The sequence below is a fragment of the Scardinius erythrophthalmus genome (assembly GCF_964197995.2).
Source record: "Scardinius erythrophthalmus genome assembly, chromosome: 16".
NCBI classification, from domain to species: domain Eukaryota; kingdom Metazoa; phylum Chordata; class Actinopteri; order Cypriniformes; family Leuciscidae; genus Scardinius; species Scardinius erythrophthalmus.
The window spans coordinates 36,390,052-36,409,182 of NC_138236.1; the positions used below are offsets into that span (position 1 = coordinate 36,390,052).

At 39.3% G+C, this 19,131-nt stretch overlaps 1 protein-coding gene across 1 annotated transcript in view; it reads left to right on the top strand.

Moving 5' to 3' along the window:
* The window catches only part of tgfb2 (transforming growth factor, beta 2), a 44,848-nt gene that overhangs the window by 16,960 nt on the left and 8,757 nt on the right, over positions 1-19,131 (top strand). The window contains exons 2-3 of the mRNA XM_081388865.1: positions 12,021-12,184; positions 16,123-16,255. Of these exons, the coding sequence (XP_081244991.1) occupies positions 12,021-12,184; positions 16,123-16,255 (297 nt within the window). The remainder of the gene's footprint in view (positions 1-12,020; positions 12,185-16,122; positions 16,256-19,131) is intronic.

Below are 19,131 nucleotides of genomic sequence, written 5' to 3' on the forward strand. Positions count from 1 at the left end.
AACGAGATATTATGTTGAAATAACGTCTTAATATCTCGAAATAACAAGATAAGTTTTCTTTTTTGCCTTTCCATCATTTAACTCACTCTTACGGACGTTAGACTTCCAAGACGTGACGAGGAAAAAGAGGTGTTCGGCGGCTTTTTACATCAAAGGCCGACCCGATTTTGGGAGGGGCCGCTCACTGACCCCCCTATGTTTTTGAAAATCCTATAGACATGGTTGGACCTGCCGAACGGGTTGAGCACTTTTATATACTGTGTTGAGCAGAGAGGCTGCACAGTTTGACCAGCGAGAAGCGGCCGCACATCAGGCCGCCAGACGGGTGTTGCTAAAATAACTCGCAATGTATAACTATTATCAGACCGGCCCTCCGCGGCCTCAAAACACTACCGGCCCACCGGGAAAAGTCCCGACTCTCCCGATTGCCACTCCGCCCCTGTACTCTTATAACTATTACTCTAAGAGTAACTACTCTTATCTACTAATAAAAGTTCCTAGTAGCACCTTAAGTGTGCATATTACTACTCTAAGTGCATTGCCCCTGAGACAAGCAGTTGTACCCCTAAAGGTAAAATTTTTGTACATTTTTCTGACAGTGCAGCACAAATATTGGCAGTCACACACGCACACACACTCCTAGCTTTGTGACAGCAACTTTTGCATGGCAAGAACTAATCACACTTTCTTAAAAAATAAAATAAAAAAAAATCGCTTTTTTTTTTTTTTTTACTGCGGATTCAAATTAAAGTGCCAATATAAATTCTTCCAGCTCTTTGTCTATCATTTTTCTGTGTGTGTGTGTTTTGGACGGTTGCTCAGAAGGAGTTTTGCGGGGACTAAGCAGCCTTCATGGAAGGGCCTTCAAAAGTATGGGGTATTTTTAGTTCCTAGGGATTATGAACAGAGTTGTTTTCAATTTGCTATTGGCAGGTGAACGTCAGGGTGGAGGGAAGAACTCTTCCATCTCACATTCCCTCTCTTTATTTCTCTCTCTGTTTTCCCTCTCAGTCACTTTTCTCCCTCCCACTCTTTCCCTGTCTTTCATTTCTTTCCCAGCATTCCCTTGTCTTCCCACTCCCACTCCTCTGCCCTCGCTGCTTAATCTGGCTTCCGTTCGGCCTCTCAAGGCTTCGACTCTCAGTAGCAGTTTTTTGGAAGCTACTTTGGCTGCTTCCACGCAGTGTTCGAGATCGGAAAAACAGTGTTTACTAACAGGTGCAAGTCGAGCGACTCTCCAAATGTCCTGTACATACAACAGCAGACAGGAAGAGAAAAATGTCTGCATGAACAGGTCACCACAGTCAATTTCCAAGTTGAGTCATTGTTTATTTGTGGAATGCAGGTGTACTAAATGTCTTGACTTTTCTTTGCATTACATTTTTATTTCTAAAAAGCAGCTCTCAATGCTTTCATCCTCTGCAGCCAAAGATCTGGCTTGTTTTTTCTCTCTTTCTCTTCTGCACAAACACTTAACTGGAGTTTTGTCTAGCTTTATGACTGTACATTACCACTATATTGTGGCAGTTTTCATTACATTGTGCCAGCGAATTGCTTATTGCCATATTTATGTCAAAGACGTAACAGACAACTATAGCTGTCATGCAGCACAAATCCAATCCAAGCCCTGAAAATGCATGGTATATGCTTGGGTTATAGTATGCTGTTGGCAGTCTCTGAGTTTGAACAGAATTTAATGTGGTGCTTTAAACAAAACTGACTCCTGTATTCTGCGGTTGTGTGATTTTAGCCTTGGAAACTTGAAAGTTACTCACTATTTAAGTAGCTAAACAGTAAGTAGTTAGTTTCACTATAAGCGACTAATATAAAGCAGCTAACACCATTGAAGATATGTGGGGGAGGTGGGCTATATTAAAGCTATTTAAATGGGTAATATATTTTTTATAACTATCAGATAACATAACTTTGTTGTTGTTTTTTTTCTCTCCAATCTGAACATTTAAACAGATCAATTTACACTTTTAAATACCACTTTTAGAAAACTAGAAGAAAAAACATAATTCATACACTTCCTTTTGAAGGTTTGGGGTCAGTATAAGATATTTTTCAATGAAGCCTCTTCTGCTCACCAAGGCTGCATTATATAAGTAAAAACAATAGTATTGTGATTATTTATTTATTGGTCATGTAGCATTTTTTTCGGAAACGTTTTAGTTGGACATTCATCCAACATTTTTAAATGTTACTGCTTGTTTCAGAGAACATTCTATTGTTTGAACAATGGAATGTTCCCTTAAATTTCGCATGTAACCAACACTCTTAAGAAAGGCTGAGTTAAAAACAACCCGATAGGAAACCCAGTGCTGGGTAAATATTTGACAGAACACATGCTGGTTTAAAGTAACCCATCCAATGTCAGCTCTATTGACTAAAAGCTGGGTTTATTTGACCTCATAAATGTTTTTTTGTTCTTTTTTTCTTGCAGCAGATGTTATTTATATATTTATTTAATTTATATATTTAATTTAGCAGAGCAAAACAACTGTAAATGTAATTGAAAAAAAATTGAAACTACAGATGTTTTTTGTCTTTACAGTAGGCTAATTATTGAATACTTTAAACTTCAAACTTTAAAGTTGTTCAGGAAAATCACCTATGGAAGTTTTCTCTCAGAACAGGAGACGAAATCATCCGGTTTGGCAAACAAGCAGTGAGTTACTATAACCCAGCAGGCAGAGTAGTTTGTGAGGTAGTGCGTAATTTCCACTATGGGTTACAGAAAACTACCCAACACCAAGCAAATAACCCAACAAATTGACCCAACATCAGTCTGGGTTAACAAATAACCCAGCAATTTTTAGAGTGAAGAAAAGCATTTTTAAAACATAAAAAAATAAAAACGGTTGGAAATGTTGAACGCTCAGAGAACCTTCCGAAATAACTCAATGGGAATCTTAGCAAAATGTTCTTAAAGCGTATTTTTGTTAGCTGGGGATGTAGCATTTCAACACGCTGTGCTCAACTGAATGGAAAAAGTAGGAAAGGCAAATTATTGGAAAGGCAACAATGTTTAACTACTGTCATGTTATTGAAATGTTGTTCTAGTTAGTACTAGAAGTACTACTGTCGAACAACACATCCCAGCAGCAGCTTACAGTGTGAGGTTCACCTCTCCGCCTCCGGTCAGCCTGCACTGTCCCGTTTCCTCTCTCCTACCCTCACAGGACAGGACGAGAGCAGCGCGTCCTGCTGAGGGAACGGGGGGAATCCGAGAGCATGTCTTACAGAAGTGAGAAATGCTCAAAAGTAGGTCAAATGCTTTCCCTCCGCTCTCCTTCCTGGAGTTTTAGCACAGTGCTACCAGTATTTGGTCTCAGTTTCCATTTTCAAATGGTAAAAATGACTCTGAGGCTGCAAACGGTTGCATCCGGCAATTTCTTGAACTCATAAATCAGGATCAAGTCTTTTGAATGTGAACAAACGTTTGAATATTTTCCTTATAATTCACTGCTTGTAAAAACTGAGAAAACTAATATATCCCCATAAATAAGGCCCTTAATGTCATCGTTTTATTGAAGCCACATGCCGTGCCATAAGTCTCCACGGTAACTAAAACTTATACCTTTGGAAATAATATAAACACTATTCTGTGTCTGTGTGTTAAACATAAGTAAGCGTCTGTGTTTGTTTTGTAATATTTAAGGCTTAAAAGGCTTTTTGTGTTGGAAAGCTTTTCTTTTGCTTGCTCAGCAGTTTAAAGGAACAGTTCACTCATTAAAAAAATGGTAACACTTTATTTTGATTGTCCACTTTAGATATTATTCTAACTATAAGTAACTTTGCATCTGCATGTCAAGCAGTCATTAGAGTATTAGTAGACTTAATATCTGCAAACACTTTATTTTGATTCTCCCCAACAGACTACTGACTATAAGTAACTCTGCATGTACATGTCAACTTATTCTACTAACGTGAACTCAAACCTAATACTCTCATGAGCGTTAGTTGACATGCAGTTGCAAAGTTACTAGTTAGTGGAATGTCTAAAGTGGACTATCGAAATAAAGTGTAACCAAAGCCTCTACAAATACATGGTAGCTTTGTATGGGGAAACAGACTCAAAATTACATTATTATTCAGTTATATCTTCCTTGAAGAAGACCTTAAAATCTTCTTTTCTGCTGTAGCTTTCAGATCTCGACGTGATGGTGAGTAAATGGGACAGAATTTGCGTTGCTGAGTGATCGATCCCTTTAAAGGGTTAGTTGACCCAAAAATGAAACTTCTGTCACCAATTACTTCCAATTGAGGTTTGATCTTACAAATCAAGGTGGAGGTGTTAAGGTGTCAATATATTGGTGGATGGACAGAAATTTGTCAGATTTCATAAAAAATGTATTAAAGGCATACTTTGCAGTTTCTGTTTTTGTCAAACAGCGACCCGAGACGCTGTGGAGTACTTGTATTTAACGTTACTGTGGTAAATACCACTCACGCAGAGTTTTCGTTTTCTTTTCCTTTCTTCGTCGACTCTGCCATGATTCACGTCTGAAATGCGTGCTAGTGTCTTCCACAGAGGCTGCTTCATATGTTGTTGATGTATGTGACGTAAAGCAAGTCGTGATTCTCGCAAGATTTGGCAGGGCGCCACCTCTCAAACCTGGATTGCTGGTTTTGCCAGTGGCGTCCCCCCCTGCTTTGCTATCGGGGTGATTCGCCCTACTACGAGTTCGTTTACCATTGAAATGACTTCCAAGCTGTTATATTAAGGAACAAATCTTGTGGCTTTAATTTGTGTGTCAGTGATGAACAGGAGTTTTATGGGTTTGGAACGACATGACGCCGTTTCACACGAGAAAGTCAAGCAGACCGGAAACAGTGCAGAATCTGTGTGTATACAGTGCGGAAGCTGTGCTTTCACACTGGCAATGTAATACAGTCAACTATCGTCGAGTGTGTCAGCTTTTTCAGCTGTCCTCCTCTCACCACTGTCTGTCACGTGCTTTGATTTATGATGGGCAGCATACTCTGCTGTGTATATTGTGACATACATTTAAAAAATGCTGTATATATGTAGTTTGTATGATACAATTAATCTTCTAAAGTTAATATATACCCTTACTTTGAATAATTTAAACAGACTTTTGACATTTGGGCAAATAATGTTTTCGTGTAATAGTGCTAAAAGTCAAATGGTCACTGTGAAACACAGAACACGTCTTATGATTTTATGGTGAAATTTGTTATTTTTCGTGTTAACGCAGGTGTAATTTTTTTCCCAGAACAATGCATGCTGGCTTTAATTCAGTGTGAGAAGCACAGACTGCGAAACACTGCCGGCCAACAAAAAAAAAAAAGTTTAAATAGGCAAATACTGAAGAGTCTATGATTGGATCATTATTGCAGTGATTATTATGTTTCTGGCATGTTATATGTTTGGCAACAGTTCTTCTAACCCTAACTGATGGAGTGTGTAGATATTTATTTATTAAACCACCATGTTGGAAGACACATCATAGCCATATTCCAGGATGACAAAGTCAAGATTCATCAGACTTCAATTGTGAAAGAATGGTTGTGAGGAGCAAGAAGAATCATTTTCACACATGAAGTCCAGACCTTACATTCACTGAAAGTCTTTGGGATGTGCTGGAGGAGACTTTATAGAGTGCTGGACTCTTGCATTGTCAATACAAGATCTTGATGACCTCTTGATGGAAATAAATGAGGTTATGTTATTTTGATGTTATTGCAAATAACATGCTAGAAACATAATAATCTGCAATAATGATCCAATCATAGACTCTTAAGCATTTGCCAATTTAAATCCAAACAGTGGCTTTTTTTGGCCATGCAGTGTATGTGAAACAGGCATTTGTGAAGGTAAAAGGTTTTAGATGGTTTTCGAGCTACAGTGAAATGAATGCTTTATCAATTCTGTTGCTACCTAGAAATACAAGTTGTGATTTGCTTGCAAACTGTACGTCATTAAATTGCAATGTGATTATTATTTATTATAATCCCACACAGAGCTATCATGCCTGAGGAATATAAGTTGTTCATTGGAAAAACTTTGATTATGGTCAAAAGTAAAGTAAATTTTCTTGGATATTGCTCATATTTTATGTCCTTCTTTAATGTTGTGCCAATTTTTCACTCTGGTATCAACTATCAATATTTTTCAGGGTAATGCATCAAAGTTATAGTTAACACTCTAATGTAAATATAATGTCAGTATAACAAATATTTGGGTCCCACTTTATTTTGGGTATATTTAACTACTATGTACTAACATTTAAATTAATCATTCAATACAGTTGTGTACATAGATTTTTACATTGCATTTAAAAAATAATAATATCTGCATCTATAATTACACAGTTGACCCTTCCCTACCCGTACCACCAAACCTGTCCCTAATCTTACCCGTAACACACCTCAATAACAGCAAGTGTTTCACAATACAATATGAACACTATAAGTAAACTGTACTTATTTTTTTATTTAAATACATAGTAGTTAAAGACACCTAATATAAAGTGTGACCGATATTTGTTGTTAGCAAGGCCAAATAGCTTTTCCTCCAAGAGTTTTGGCCACTAATGACAGACGACCTGACACATCTGTAGGAGATGAGTGGGGCGTTTTACTGTAATGTAGATAGGTATACGCTCAAGTGTTAGTGTGTGTTGCGGAGGCGTAGCGCTGCATGTGTAATTTGATTCAAACGCTAACTCTTTCGCTGTCAACCACACATCTGACAGCGTTTTCCAGCCAGAGAGAGAGAGATTGTCCGCTCAGCAACAGGAGTTATTTCGAGACTGAAGGACGGACAGCCGTGTCATCGAGCAGACAAGCTCACTAATCTATCAGTTTCATTAAAGCCTGGAGGAAATCCAGCACACAGGAAGAAGGACTGGGGTCAGTGGGGGAGCAAAGGACACTGGGAGGCATTTACTGGCACAGGTGTTTGATCAGTGAGCGTTCAGATCAGTAACCAGGATCCAGTCTCCATGTCTATTTAACTACTTAATGCCTTCAAGATGTATATTCCACATAGGGTAAACAGCTTATTCACCGGCAGGGCTTACGGTTTTAGTGTTTAAAATGAACATGATGTCATGTATTCACAGATGTGCGTACGAGGGTTCAGTTAAGGTTTACATATTGGAAACTGTGCAGAAGCGTCAGAAAAGCGTTTTGCGATAACTAAACAGTGAAGCTCTGTAATGTCTTTCCTCTCAGGAAGGAAGCTCTTGTGAGATCAAGCCACTGTGCATATTTTTTGGAGCACATCACAAGTGCTCCTCGTTCACAAAGACTTCCTGAGTTTAAGATCCAAGTGTTTGCAATGGCAAACCTGATGAGTGATTTATAGGAACTTAAAAAGGCTATTTGCTGTTAACAATGTGTGTGTGTGTGTGTGTGTGTGAGAGAGAGAGAGAGAGAGAGAGAGAGAGAGAGAGAGAGAGAGAGAGAGAGAGAGAGAGAGAGAGAGAGAGAGAGAGAGAGAGAGAGAGAGAGAGAGAGAGAGAGAGAGAGAGAGAGAGAGAGAGAGAGAGAGAGAGAGAGAGAGAGAGAGAGAGAGAGAGAGAGAGAGAGAGAGAGAGAGAGAGAGAGAGAGAGAGAGAGAGAATCATTAATCAGGGCTATTGCTCTTTGTGGGCACTTTATATCGGGTTCAACCAGTTCAATTTCAGAAGCAGATCTGACTAATCTTTTCCAATGTTATCTCTTTTTATTGAAAAACTGTTACATTATTTTATATTACACCATTTTTTTTGCATGTTTGGTAACGAGGTGCTATCAACGAGCTTATGTAAGCCAGTAAAATTCCTTAGATGGGAATATTAAGCCCTTGCGAGATATTTTCATTCTTGCACGATCAAAAAGAAAATACGGCCAGCTGAGAGTGTCAGTTTCACTTTTTACAGTACCTATAAAGTTAGGTCATACAGTAGTGGCCAAAAGTCATGTCTGGCCTTGGAAAATTGACATTTTCACCTCTTATTGAAATATTATTAAAAATGTCTTAAAGATTTTATAGGCATATTGTGTAGATGTGCTTGGAGTCGATTGTTTTATTTGTGGTGATAACGCAATGAAACATGCCAAATTGTACCGACATAATTTTTGGCCAGGCTGTCAAGAAAGAAACTATGCACACATGCAAAAACAAGAGAGAAACAATGGAAAATTAATAACTGATTACGATGTAGTCAATCTGCTTTTGGAAGCTTTTTGTTTTTCTATGCTTTTTTTTTTTCATAGTAAAATTAAACCTGTAGCTGTAGTTTGCCTTTTTTAATAATGCTTATTCCACAGCTAGCCATATTTTAACCATGTTCATACTTTTTAGCTGAATAATTGTTTAGTAATAGTTAATAATAAACTATGACATGGTTTTTCTTTAATTTATGATAAATATGCATCATGTTGAGGTCATTATTTTATGTTAAAACTGTGTAATGCAATTTAAATGCATAAATCTTACATTGAGGCCTAAATATTTTTTTGAGTGTGTCACATGACCTTTAATTTCAGATGACACGCCCATAGTCTGTTTACTGGCCATCTGGACATAAAACTCAAAGGCACATTCTCTCTAATCTGATTGGTTGGCTGACTTTTGAGGAAGAACTAATCACTGAATTTTCAAAGCTTTCGGTCAGTAGCATCTAATCATTGAAAGAGCTTGATGTTGGAGGCACTTAGGAAAGATTAAACCACATGTCCACGAGTAGCACTATATGTCCTGCTTTGTTTATGCGCAATAATCACTTTTGGATGTCTATACACATTCTAATATTTTCTGTGTGTTTCACTGTAATTGTAATACATTCTCTCTGTGTATGTTAATGTGGTCCTGATGAGTTTGTTCAGACCACAGCGGCACCACATGTAACTAATCATTTTTATGTCACGTTCGTATAAATCAGCGGTTACAGAGTCTCCGCTACTGAATCTCTGTAAATCAGCGGTTTTCTTCCTGCGTCAGCCCAGATTCCCCAGTGGACTGCAGAGTGACAGGAAGCTTGCGGTGTATAGAGATTAGAAGGATCATTATACGTATGTGCGCTCTCACTGGTGTGTGAACTCAGAAGAGCGTGCGCTGTGGTTTCCAGTGAACCCTGCTCAAAGCGTCCAGTGTAGAACCAGCACAGCAGAGCCTTTCATGGAGTCGAGATGTAAATACTGCGCCTTATGCTGGCTCATTGTAAGAGTGACTTAGTCTGTTGATGGAGTGAGAAAGCTTCAGAGAAGTGTACTAGTCTTGGCCCTTCTGTCCAGTTGGTCAAGAGAAGAGTTGGAGTTCATAAATTTGATCATGCTTATAAGGATATATAGACTTCTGGTGCTTGAGATCTTGAGCATTTGAGAAATGACGTGACGTTTTTGCAATAGGATAAAACGTAGGAACCATCACAACAGGGCTTTCCTTTAAAACCCTGATTGTTCTCACAGTCACTGCAGCTGCCAAATGTTTTCTTCTGTCCGTCTCATGTGCGTAGGCTTATTAAACAAACCGTTGAGCCTCTGTGATCCCTGGCTTCTGTGCAACGCTCAGGGTCCGTTTAGTGCTTCAGGCCTCATCATACACCGTCTGACAGCATCACACACATGGTTTCTCTCTGTAGGCATGCTAAGCTCATGGTTGCTGTTTTATGTGTGTTGTGGTAGGTTAAACCTCTCGAATCACACGGGATAAACTGAGTATATCGCTGTGTGTCACACGACATCGCGCCGCCGTAATTCATGCGGAGTCACGCCGGCCTGCTGCCGTATCCCTCAGATGTTAGCTTACACAGTTGTGCATGTGGCTTTGGTTGTCTTTGTTAATTTGTTGAGCTACTGTGCCGAGTGTCGCTCTCATCTCGCTGTTGCACACATGGTTCTCGGCACACGCAGTGTGTGTGTGTGTATACGGAGCCTGTCAAAGCACATGACATTCACACATGGTTTTGAGTACTGAATGAATGTTGGGCTACTGGGTTCACTCGGGAACATATGGAGCGGGTCTGTACCCCAGCTGACCCTCGCGTGACAGCTCGGCCCGAGAGGTGTGTCCCTCCACTGTTTCATCACACTCTGAGTGTACACACTACATCACTGCCCAACAAGCACCAGGGCTCGCACGTAAACAGTGACATCATTGCAGCACTGTGCATTGCCTCTACAAGACTTTGTTTTGCTCAGTCAAAGTTCAAACGCCTTGAGTGCCATGAGCTGTGTGCAATATGCAGACCCTTGTGAAAAAGAAGTATACTTTAAATATACTGAACTGAATTTGAATGCAATTAAATGTATTATATTATAGTTAGTAGGTAGGACTTAAGTACATCTTCATTTGTTATTTTATACACATTATACTTTTTTATAATAATTACACAGAAATGGCAAGTAAAACGTTAAATTAAACACAGAAAGTGTGAAATAGTATTTTCTTGTAAAACTTTCTCCAATAATCATTTAATTTACAACTTTACAAAATCAATTTCTACTGTGTAATTACTTCTATTGTCTTTAAAATATGGTTAAAGCTTACTGACAAGCATTTATGGTAAACTAAAATACATACAGTACCTTAATGTCATTTCTATTGAAACTTGCATGTTATGTATTTAAATATATTTATAATTATACATTCGTAATGATGAAGTTGCAATTTAGTACATTTAAAATATAATAACGGTGACACTTTATTTTGATGGTCCACTTTAGACATTCTACTAACTATAAGTAACTTTGCATCTACAGGTCACCTTCAGTCATTAGAGTATTAGTTGACTGTCTGCTTAATATCGGCGAACACTTTATTTTGATGCTTCCCAACAGACAGTTAAGCAACTTTGCATATGCATGCCAAATTATTTAACTGTTATAGCATAAATCATGAGTACGTGCATTTGGACACACCTCCTGTGTTTAGTCTCTGTTTGCTTTTGTTTCCATAGTTACCATCATTACTTCCCATAATATTTCATTGTTCACACCTGTCCCTTGTTAGTCCTTGTTATGCTGTGTATATAAACCCCAGTGTTTCCTGTGTTGTTTGTCAGGTCTATCCTTCTATTAGCTGTCATGTTGACTTGATCATTTCTTTTCCTGGAGTTTCCTAGTGACCTTGTTTTTTACTTTGGTCCCTTTTACATTTTTAATAAACCTTATTTGCATCTGAATCTAACCCTTTTTTGTTTCTGAGTTCATCTACCAATCCTAACCTAGCACTCTACTAACAGTCTACTAATACTTTGGGAGTTAGTTGACATAGTTGCATGGAGTTTTCTAAGTGGACCATATTAACTTTAAAAGTAATATTGTATAACACTCTACAGATACAATTATAATCAACTACTTTAGTACATCTGCTGTACAATCTCAGAAAAAAAGGTACAAAAGTTGTCACTGGGACAGTACCCTTCAAAAGGGTTATAATATGTGCCATTTAGGTACTAATATGTACACATTTGGTACCAATATGTACCTTTGAGGGACTTATATGCACTCTTTAGGTACAAAGGTGTACCTTTTGAAAAGGTATCGCCACAGTGACAGCTTTTGTACCTTTTTTCTGAGAGTGTAGAATGTTAGTCAACATATACAAATAAGTGTACTTCTTTAAAGCATGACAGAAGGATATTAATCATAATGAATTAAAATGTACTTTAAGGTAAAACTTTTATTTTGACATTAATACCAAGTTTACTTAAGTAAACAGTTACGAACGTATACTCACTTATGTGGCCGATTATTTCATTTATAATATATTACCTTCAAATTTTGTTTGGCAAAACAAAAACAAAACAAAACATTCAATGCAAGTAAGTACATTTCTTTTCACAAGGGGAGGTTCCTGCAACTGCTTCCCTGGCAAGTCAGTTTTGATTTCATGTTGACCAATAGGCTAATACTACTCTATTTATACAAAAGTACTAAACAATAGTGTAAAAGATTTACTGGCAAAGGGACTGGATGTACATACTGTAACTCCACACATGCAGGTACATAAGGAAAGTGTCTTAGCAGGTCAGTAACGGTGCCCACTGTGTTTGTTCCAGATGTCATCTCTCCAACACATTACAACCCGTACTTCAGGAGGCTAAGGTTTGACGTGAGCTCCATGGAGAAAAACGCTTCAAACCTGGTGAAGGCCGAGCTCAGGATCTTCAGGCTGCAGAACCCAAAGGCCCGTGTGTCTGAGCAGCGGATTGAGCTTTACCAGGTAAGTCTTCTCCTGTCCCTCAGCCCTTCATCATTCTTGCATTTCGTTTGACTTTATGCGCTCATTCAACTCCCCGAACAACTGTCATGACAGCAGCAGTACAAAAATCTTGTCTGGACAATTACTTGCATGCAAACTTTGGCTTTGGCTTTTACACGTGAGAATTAAGATATAAATTAAAAAAAAATTCTAAGAAATACTATTCAAAGTTTGTGTCAAACTATTACAATTTCCTCATTTATGAGATCAGATATGATCTATATATTTTCTTTTTTTACTTTTATGCCCCCAAATATTTTTAATTATTTCAGAAATTATTTCAGAAAACATGATTATCCTAGAAGAGGTGTATTCAAGTGTAGTCATTGTATGTAAAAAAAATCCAATTTAATGTATTTTTAAAGGTATACCATGTAACTTTTTTGTTAATTATCAATCCTTCTGAAAAAAATGTTTGTCTTACCTTTGTCTTACCCTGATTCACTATGTTATTGCGTACATGCGTCACTCGCGCGTGTGTATCTCTACATATCTGTAAATAGAGTAAATTTTAGAGGTTAGTTGGCACAACGAGTGAGAAAGGTTGACATGGAGCCGCTAAATCTCGAGCCTCAAAGGAATCACCCGTTTTAAACAAATGCTAAACAGAGGAGAGTCTGCTGGAGAAGAGAACGACAGAGCTCGTAATAAAACAAGAATCAACATTAGCTTGGCTTTTGAGAGATGGCGAGGATCTCTCAATAGTGAATGTTTTATGAGCAGTAGGATAATCTCGCTCTCTCTTTTTTAGTTATGATAAAGAACCATATTCATCCGCACATTCATGCAGAGCCGAAACGCTATGTTTCTTACATATGTTCTTCCGCAAAATGCATGCAGTTTTGTTTTTTTAAATGCCAGAAAGCCAAAAAAATATCCCATTCACTACAATAGCACTCTTGCTGATGTGATATTGCTTAAATAAAGGTGACATGCAAAGATGCAAATTATATGTCGTCAATAGCAGTTCACCTCTTTAATCTTATTAATATTTGAACTGTTTCTCATGAACTGCAATTAGATGGAGAATGGAGAGCAAATGGAGACTTGCGTCTCCGGCTTCTCATATTTTCCTCCTGAGAACAAAACTTCAAAATTCAGAGATTTCAGTAAGAACTTAAACATTTCTCATCAAATACTCCCGAAACCAAATGATCTGAGCTATGCCATCCAAATTATAGCCCTATACTCTTAATGTATTTATATTAACTATGGAAGCTTATTTCTGCCAAAGAATAAACATAATAATAAGGGAATTATGAACTTTATCTGGCAATTGTGAGTTTATAACTTTCAATTGTGACTTTTTTCTCAGAAATTCAGTTGTGAATTATAAAGTCCAAATTGTGAGATAAAAACTCGCTATTGCGAGACAAAAGTCTTGCAAAAATATATTTTATTCCTTGGAAACAAGCGTCCATAATCAACTCTTGTTTTATATGTTTTATTTTTATTTTTACTAAACGAGGTCTAGGAAATACACTGAAAATGCCACTCAGAAATTGCTAGTGCATTTCATAACTTGTTTTACAGTGTACAGATAAATAAATAATAAAGCAGTCTTCTGAGCTATGAATGAGCCTGTGAATCATACCAGAGTTAATAGTAACCCGGGCCACTTTTCAGATGGACTCAGGTGTGGTTCACCAACACACACTCAAGTTCAGAAAACCGTTTTCACACCAACCAAGTGAACCAAACTCTGACGTCAAACAGGCTTGTGTACGCAGTGTGAAAGCGCCCACACATGCACTTTTTAACCTCTCTTCTCCTCCTCCTCTTTCCTCGTATGTTCGTTTATTTATCTTAAGGGTGCTGTAGAGCTCCGGCCCATCGATCAGCGGGGTTTTATGTGTGTGTGGAGAGAAGTGAGTGTGGAATGCTGTTTGGTGATTTAGAGTTCCGAGGGTCTCGAGGGCCAAATAAAATCCCAGTGCTGTCGAGGTCTGTGCTCCCCTCCTCCCACCTGCCTCTCCATTTAACCTCGCTCCCCTCCTCTCTGTTCATGTGTCAGGTCTGTCATGACAGGTGCAGTAAACACTGTCCCACTAACACAGAGATGGTGAATGTGTTAGGGAGGTTTTAAAAGGAGTTTGCAGGGAAGGGAGAGGTTGATCCTGTTCCATTTTTATTACTCATGTTAATGACCCTGTTGTAGCTGGTCAGGAAAATATGATCATTATAATTAAAAGTGAACTTTAATTAAAGTGCAAAATAATACATTTCATATAGTTAATCTGCATACAACATTGACTAGTTCAAGATGGGAGTCAAAAACAGTCAATCTAGTCAATCTTTAAGAATGGACTGTTTTCTGAAGTGAACTGGTAAAACAGCTCAAACTGAAAGAGTAGAAAGAGTGATATTTTATGCAATTTCCCTATATTTAGTATATATGTTACCGGCAAAGTGTGAAATCCCGGTATTGTATAGAATGCCTAGGCAATGTATAGAATGGCTGATGGTTTTTGGCAAAAATACATTACCTAATTCTATACATTACTTACACACTTTGCCGGTAACATATACATTATTCACGCTGTCAATCTACGAAACTGTTTCTAATATCATGAATTATTATGAAGACAAAATACTCCAAGGCACTCGCAAGGTGATTTCATTAACTGGGCTAAATCATTAAAAAAAATTTAAAGTGTCGATATAAGCATTTCGGCTACACCGCCTTCTTCAGGATACATATCAATTGTCATCTAAAACTATTAGTAATTAGTGGATCATCAAAGACAGCTGGTTAAACATCATGAATTATTATTTGATGAATATCAGTGACATTGACAGTCGTCACATGACTTGGACAAAACTTTTTCAGATATTTAAAAATATTCTAACAAAACTGCTTTCACAATGTCAGGAAAATGATTTCGCACTGACATTTTTGAAGACCAAAATCTATTTTTAATTTAGGAATGAAACATGTTCACAGTCAGAAGAGGTGTTTTAAGTAATTGCATTTATAATGTTACAATGGCGTTCAAAAATTTGGGGCAAAGTCGCCAAGGCTCCATTTATTTGATCAAAAATGTAGTAAAAACAGTTATATTGGGTACAATTTAAAATAATTAAAAAAAATGCTGATTTGCTGCTTAAGAAACATTTCTTATTATTATCAGCGTTGAGTTGCTGTTTAAAATTTTGTGGAAAACATGATACTTTTTTCAGAATTCTTTGATCAACAGAAAGTTCAAAAGAACAGCACTTATTTGATATAAATCTTTTGTAACATTAAAAATGTCTTTACTATAATTTTTGAGCTCTTTAATGCATCCATGCTGAATAAAATATTAATTTCTTTAAAAACCAAATTTAGAATAAATGAATAGATCCCTCATTAAGTAATCCAGCTCTCCTGTTAAACCAATCAAGTGTTATTTCAGTCCAGCATGGAGATTTATCTCCATATCAGCAGTTGTGTAACTACAGTAGATTCCAAACCGTCCCAAAAGCCCCTCGATTGCTTTATGGACAGCCGACCCCCGTAGCTCAAGTCTAAAGATCCTACAATTAGTATCTCCATTTTGGCCTCCGTCTGAGCCTCTCCATCCCACATTCACCTCCACGGCCCGATGGAAGGAAGCTGAGCCATTGCAGATCTACAGCTGAAGCAGTGTTTTACGCATTAAGAGCTGCTCTGTCCAATGTAAACACGCAGCCACGAAGGACAGAGGAATAACAGTGCACCCTGTCCAGCATCTGTTTCCGCCACCACAGCCTCTCCAAGCATTTCCCAGACCTGGCTAATCAATCAGGGAGCTTCCAATGGGAAGAAGGGAACCGCTGTTGAGGCACTGGATAAGGGTACCGTTTCATACGGGGTGAACGAGGGCTAGCACATCGATGACAGCGTTTGCAGTCTGCTGATGTGTTTCCTGTTTCTTTAGATTTTAGGTCATAAAGAGCTCACATCACCCACACAGCGCTACATCGACAGCAAGGTGGTGCGCACCCGTATGGAGGGCGAGTGGCTGTCGTTCGACGTGACCGAGGCCGTCAGTGAGTGGCTGCTGCACAGAGGTAAAGGAGTGTAAAACAGTGTTTTACTACAAATGTCTTGTGCATATTTATGTCTAATTCCTGCTGGAAAATCTAAAAACTCAAAATCAACTTAAAACCAAAATTGAAGATTAATATTTTTCTCCAAAACATTGACAAAAAAAAAATAATGACTCATATTGAAAAAATATTGATGACTCATCTTGTACTCAAGGGTGTGTCCCTTGTGAAAAAGAGGAGTGCTTAATTGTATTGAATGTGCACTTGTAGTGTACTAGAATATAGGTAATATAATATGAATTGAAATAAAAGGCCAGTACTTATATGACTATGTTTCTCAACTTATGAACACTTTCAAAAGGTGCACTGTAATATCAAATTAATAGTTTTACTTAAAGTACATTAAGTTTTACATTCAGTTAATTGCATTTAATTTAAATTTAAACTACAATACATTTTCATTTAACTGTGAATAACATGCAATTCAGTGTCCAAAAAATAAGTAGCTACGATTTTCCGTTTCAGTGATCTAGCTTGACCGCCTTATGTTGGTTCCCTTTCACATCGGTCACTCCAACGTTCGTCAGAGGGATCCGAGAGAAATGGGATCTTCGCAGAGAGACCAATCTACTTCGAGAGAAACTAAACTAGCCAATGCACATTGGCATGCGATAATTGCGCCAGCTGCTTCTATCACACAGTGAGGGTATATAATGAGCAGCAGGAGCAACGCATCCTTGCATTTCGGTTCAGAGCCGAGCTGATTCATGTTCTGTTCCAGCAGTCTTACTTCTAAAGAAGAGACAACTTTTCGAATGTTCTTTTTGGAAGAAGCCCTCACCTTCGTGTTGCGTGTCATGGCTGGATCACAGCAGGATCACCTCAGAAGAAAACAGCTGTTTTCACAGCTCTGAGCGTGGCGGTTCGGTTGAGTGCCTCAGCGGATTGCACTATTTCCCGCTGTTGGCTGCGGACATCCCCCTGTGCGTTTCAACACGAGAGAGCAAATTTTCCTAAAAGAGCTTACACAAGTGTGACTTTCCAATCGTGTGTTTCTGGATGTGGTCGTTCCATGCCCTCATGTGACAGCCACGATCACTGTCTCACATGCCTGGGCTTAAGCATGCTGAAACTGCGTTCGTGACCACATCGGCACGTCTGCCGTCGAGCTGCCGGTGCAAGGGTTGTCAGTATTGTATGTTGCCGCTATTGCCTCGCATTACAATGCAGTTGAAGGTAAGTCATTGGGAAAGCATGACCTGATCGTCAGGTTCCTGTCCTGTCCGCTCCTTGTGGTTATACGTGGACAGAACGCAAAGCTTTAGGACCTCAGACCAGCTCTTCGTCTGTTACGGAGGGGGAAAGGCTATCTCCAAGCAGAGGTTAGCCCACTGGATAGTGGATGCTATTGTCTTGGCATATCAATCCCAAGACGTGCCTTGCCCTTTCGGGTTGCGAGCGCACTCAGCCTGAAGTGTTGCTTCCTCCTGGGTGTTGGCTCAAGGAGCTTCGCTGACAATATATATTGTAGAGCTGCGGACTGGGCGACACCCAACACGTTCGCTAGATTTTATAGCCTTCGTGTAGAGCCGGTATCCTCATGTATACTCGCCCCAAGTGGCCAGTAGCGCGAGGAACCCGCTCAGGTGTCAGCTTGCTACGCCATTCTCGCCTGGTCGGCCAGATACGTGCGTCAATTTGCTCCAGTGTGTTCCCCGGAGACGGCTGACCCTGTTGAGTTCCTCCGTCACCCCTACGGCAGGCCTAACACTCGTATGCATTGAGGCGTGTGCTAGGCTGGGTTTCCATATGTAGCGGTCCCTGCGGCGAACCCACATGTGTAAATTCAACGGTATGTGTCTTTCCCTTACTTCCTCCCTAGGATTAGGCTGGAACCACCCCAGAGACTTCCATGTGTTGCACTACCCTGCTTGCTTGGTCCATATGTGTATTCTCCACATGTTAGCTCCCTCCGGGCAAGTCATGGCTTCCGCAGCGTTCTCCTTCCCCTAGGAAGGGCATGCTTTCCCAGTGTTATCCAATGTTCTCACTGAGTGGGTCTTTCGGAACATCAGTGGCCAGGACTCCCCGCATAAGCCTCTGCCCCTAATTAAGGGAGAGAAGCAAGGCTTATGCAGGGCACTGGAAGGGCCAACAACATGGCGTGTTGGTAGGGATCCCATTTCTGTTGGATCCCTCCGACGAACGTTGGAGTGACCGACATGAAAGGGAATGTCTCGGTTACGTATGGTAACCCACATTCCCTGGAAACAGAGACATTCGTCCCGTTGCCATGTTGTTGTACCATCGCTGCAGACGGCCGGGTCCCTGGCTCTGGTCCTCAGCGAAAACCAAGGATGCGTTGCTCCTGCTGCTCATTATATACCCGCACTGCGTGATAGAAGCAGCTGGCGCAATTATCGCATGCCAATGTGCATTGGCTCGTTTAGTTTCTCTCGAAGTAGATTGGTCTCTCTGCGAAGATCCCATTTCTGTCGGATCCCTCCGACGAACATCTCCGTTCCCTCTTTCAGGGAACGTGGGTCACCATACGTAACCGAGATGTTTTGTAGCAGGAGGAAAATAAGAATTAGTCAAAATGTTTTAAACATGACATTGTGAAGTAGAAAGTGCGAAATAGTATTTCCTTGTAAAAAATTACTTTAATGATTTAAAAAAAAAATTATCCTTTGTGCATGCAAAGTTTAGTGAGTTTTCACCATCAAAGTTATCAAAGTGCATGAGAATAGCAGTAATAACAGGCCAGAGCATGAAGGTGTAGGATCATCGTCAGCATACATGAGCTCATAACAGTTGGATCCCAGCGGTTCTCCATCACATTACGCAAGAGAGCGATAGACATCCGCGCAGCAGCAGAGATATTCAGCATTACTAGC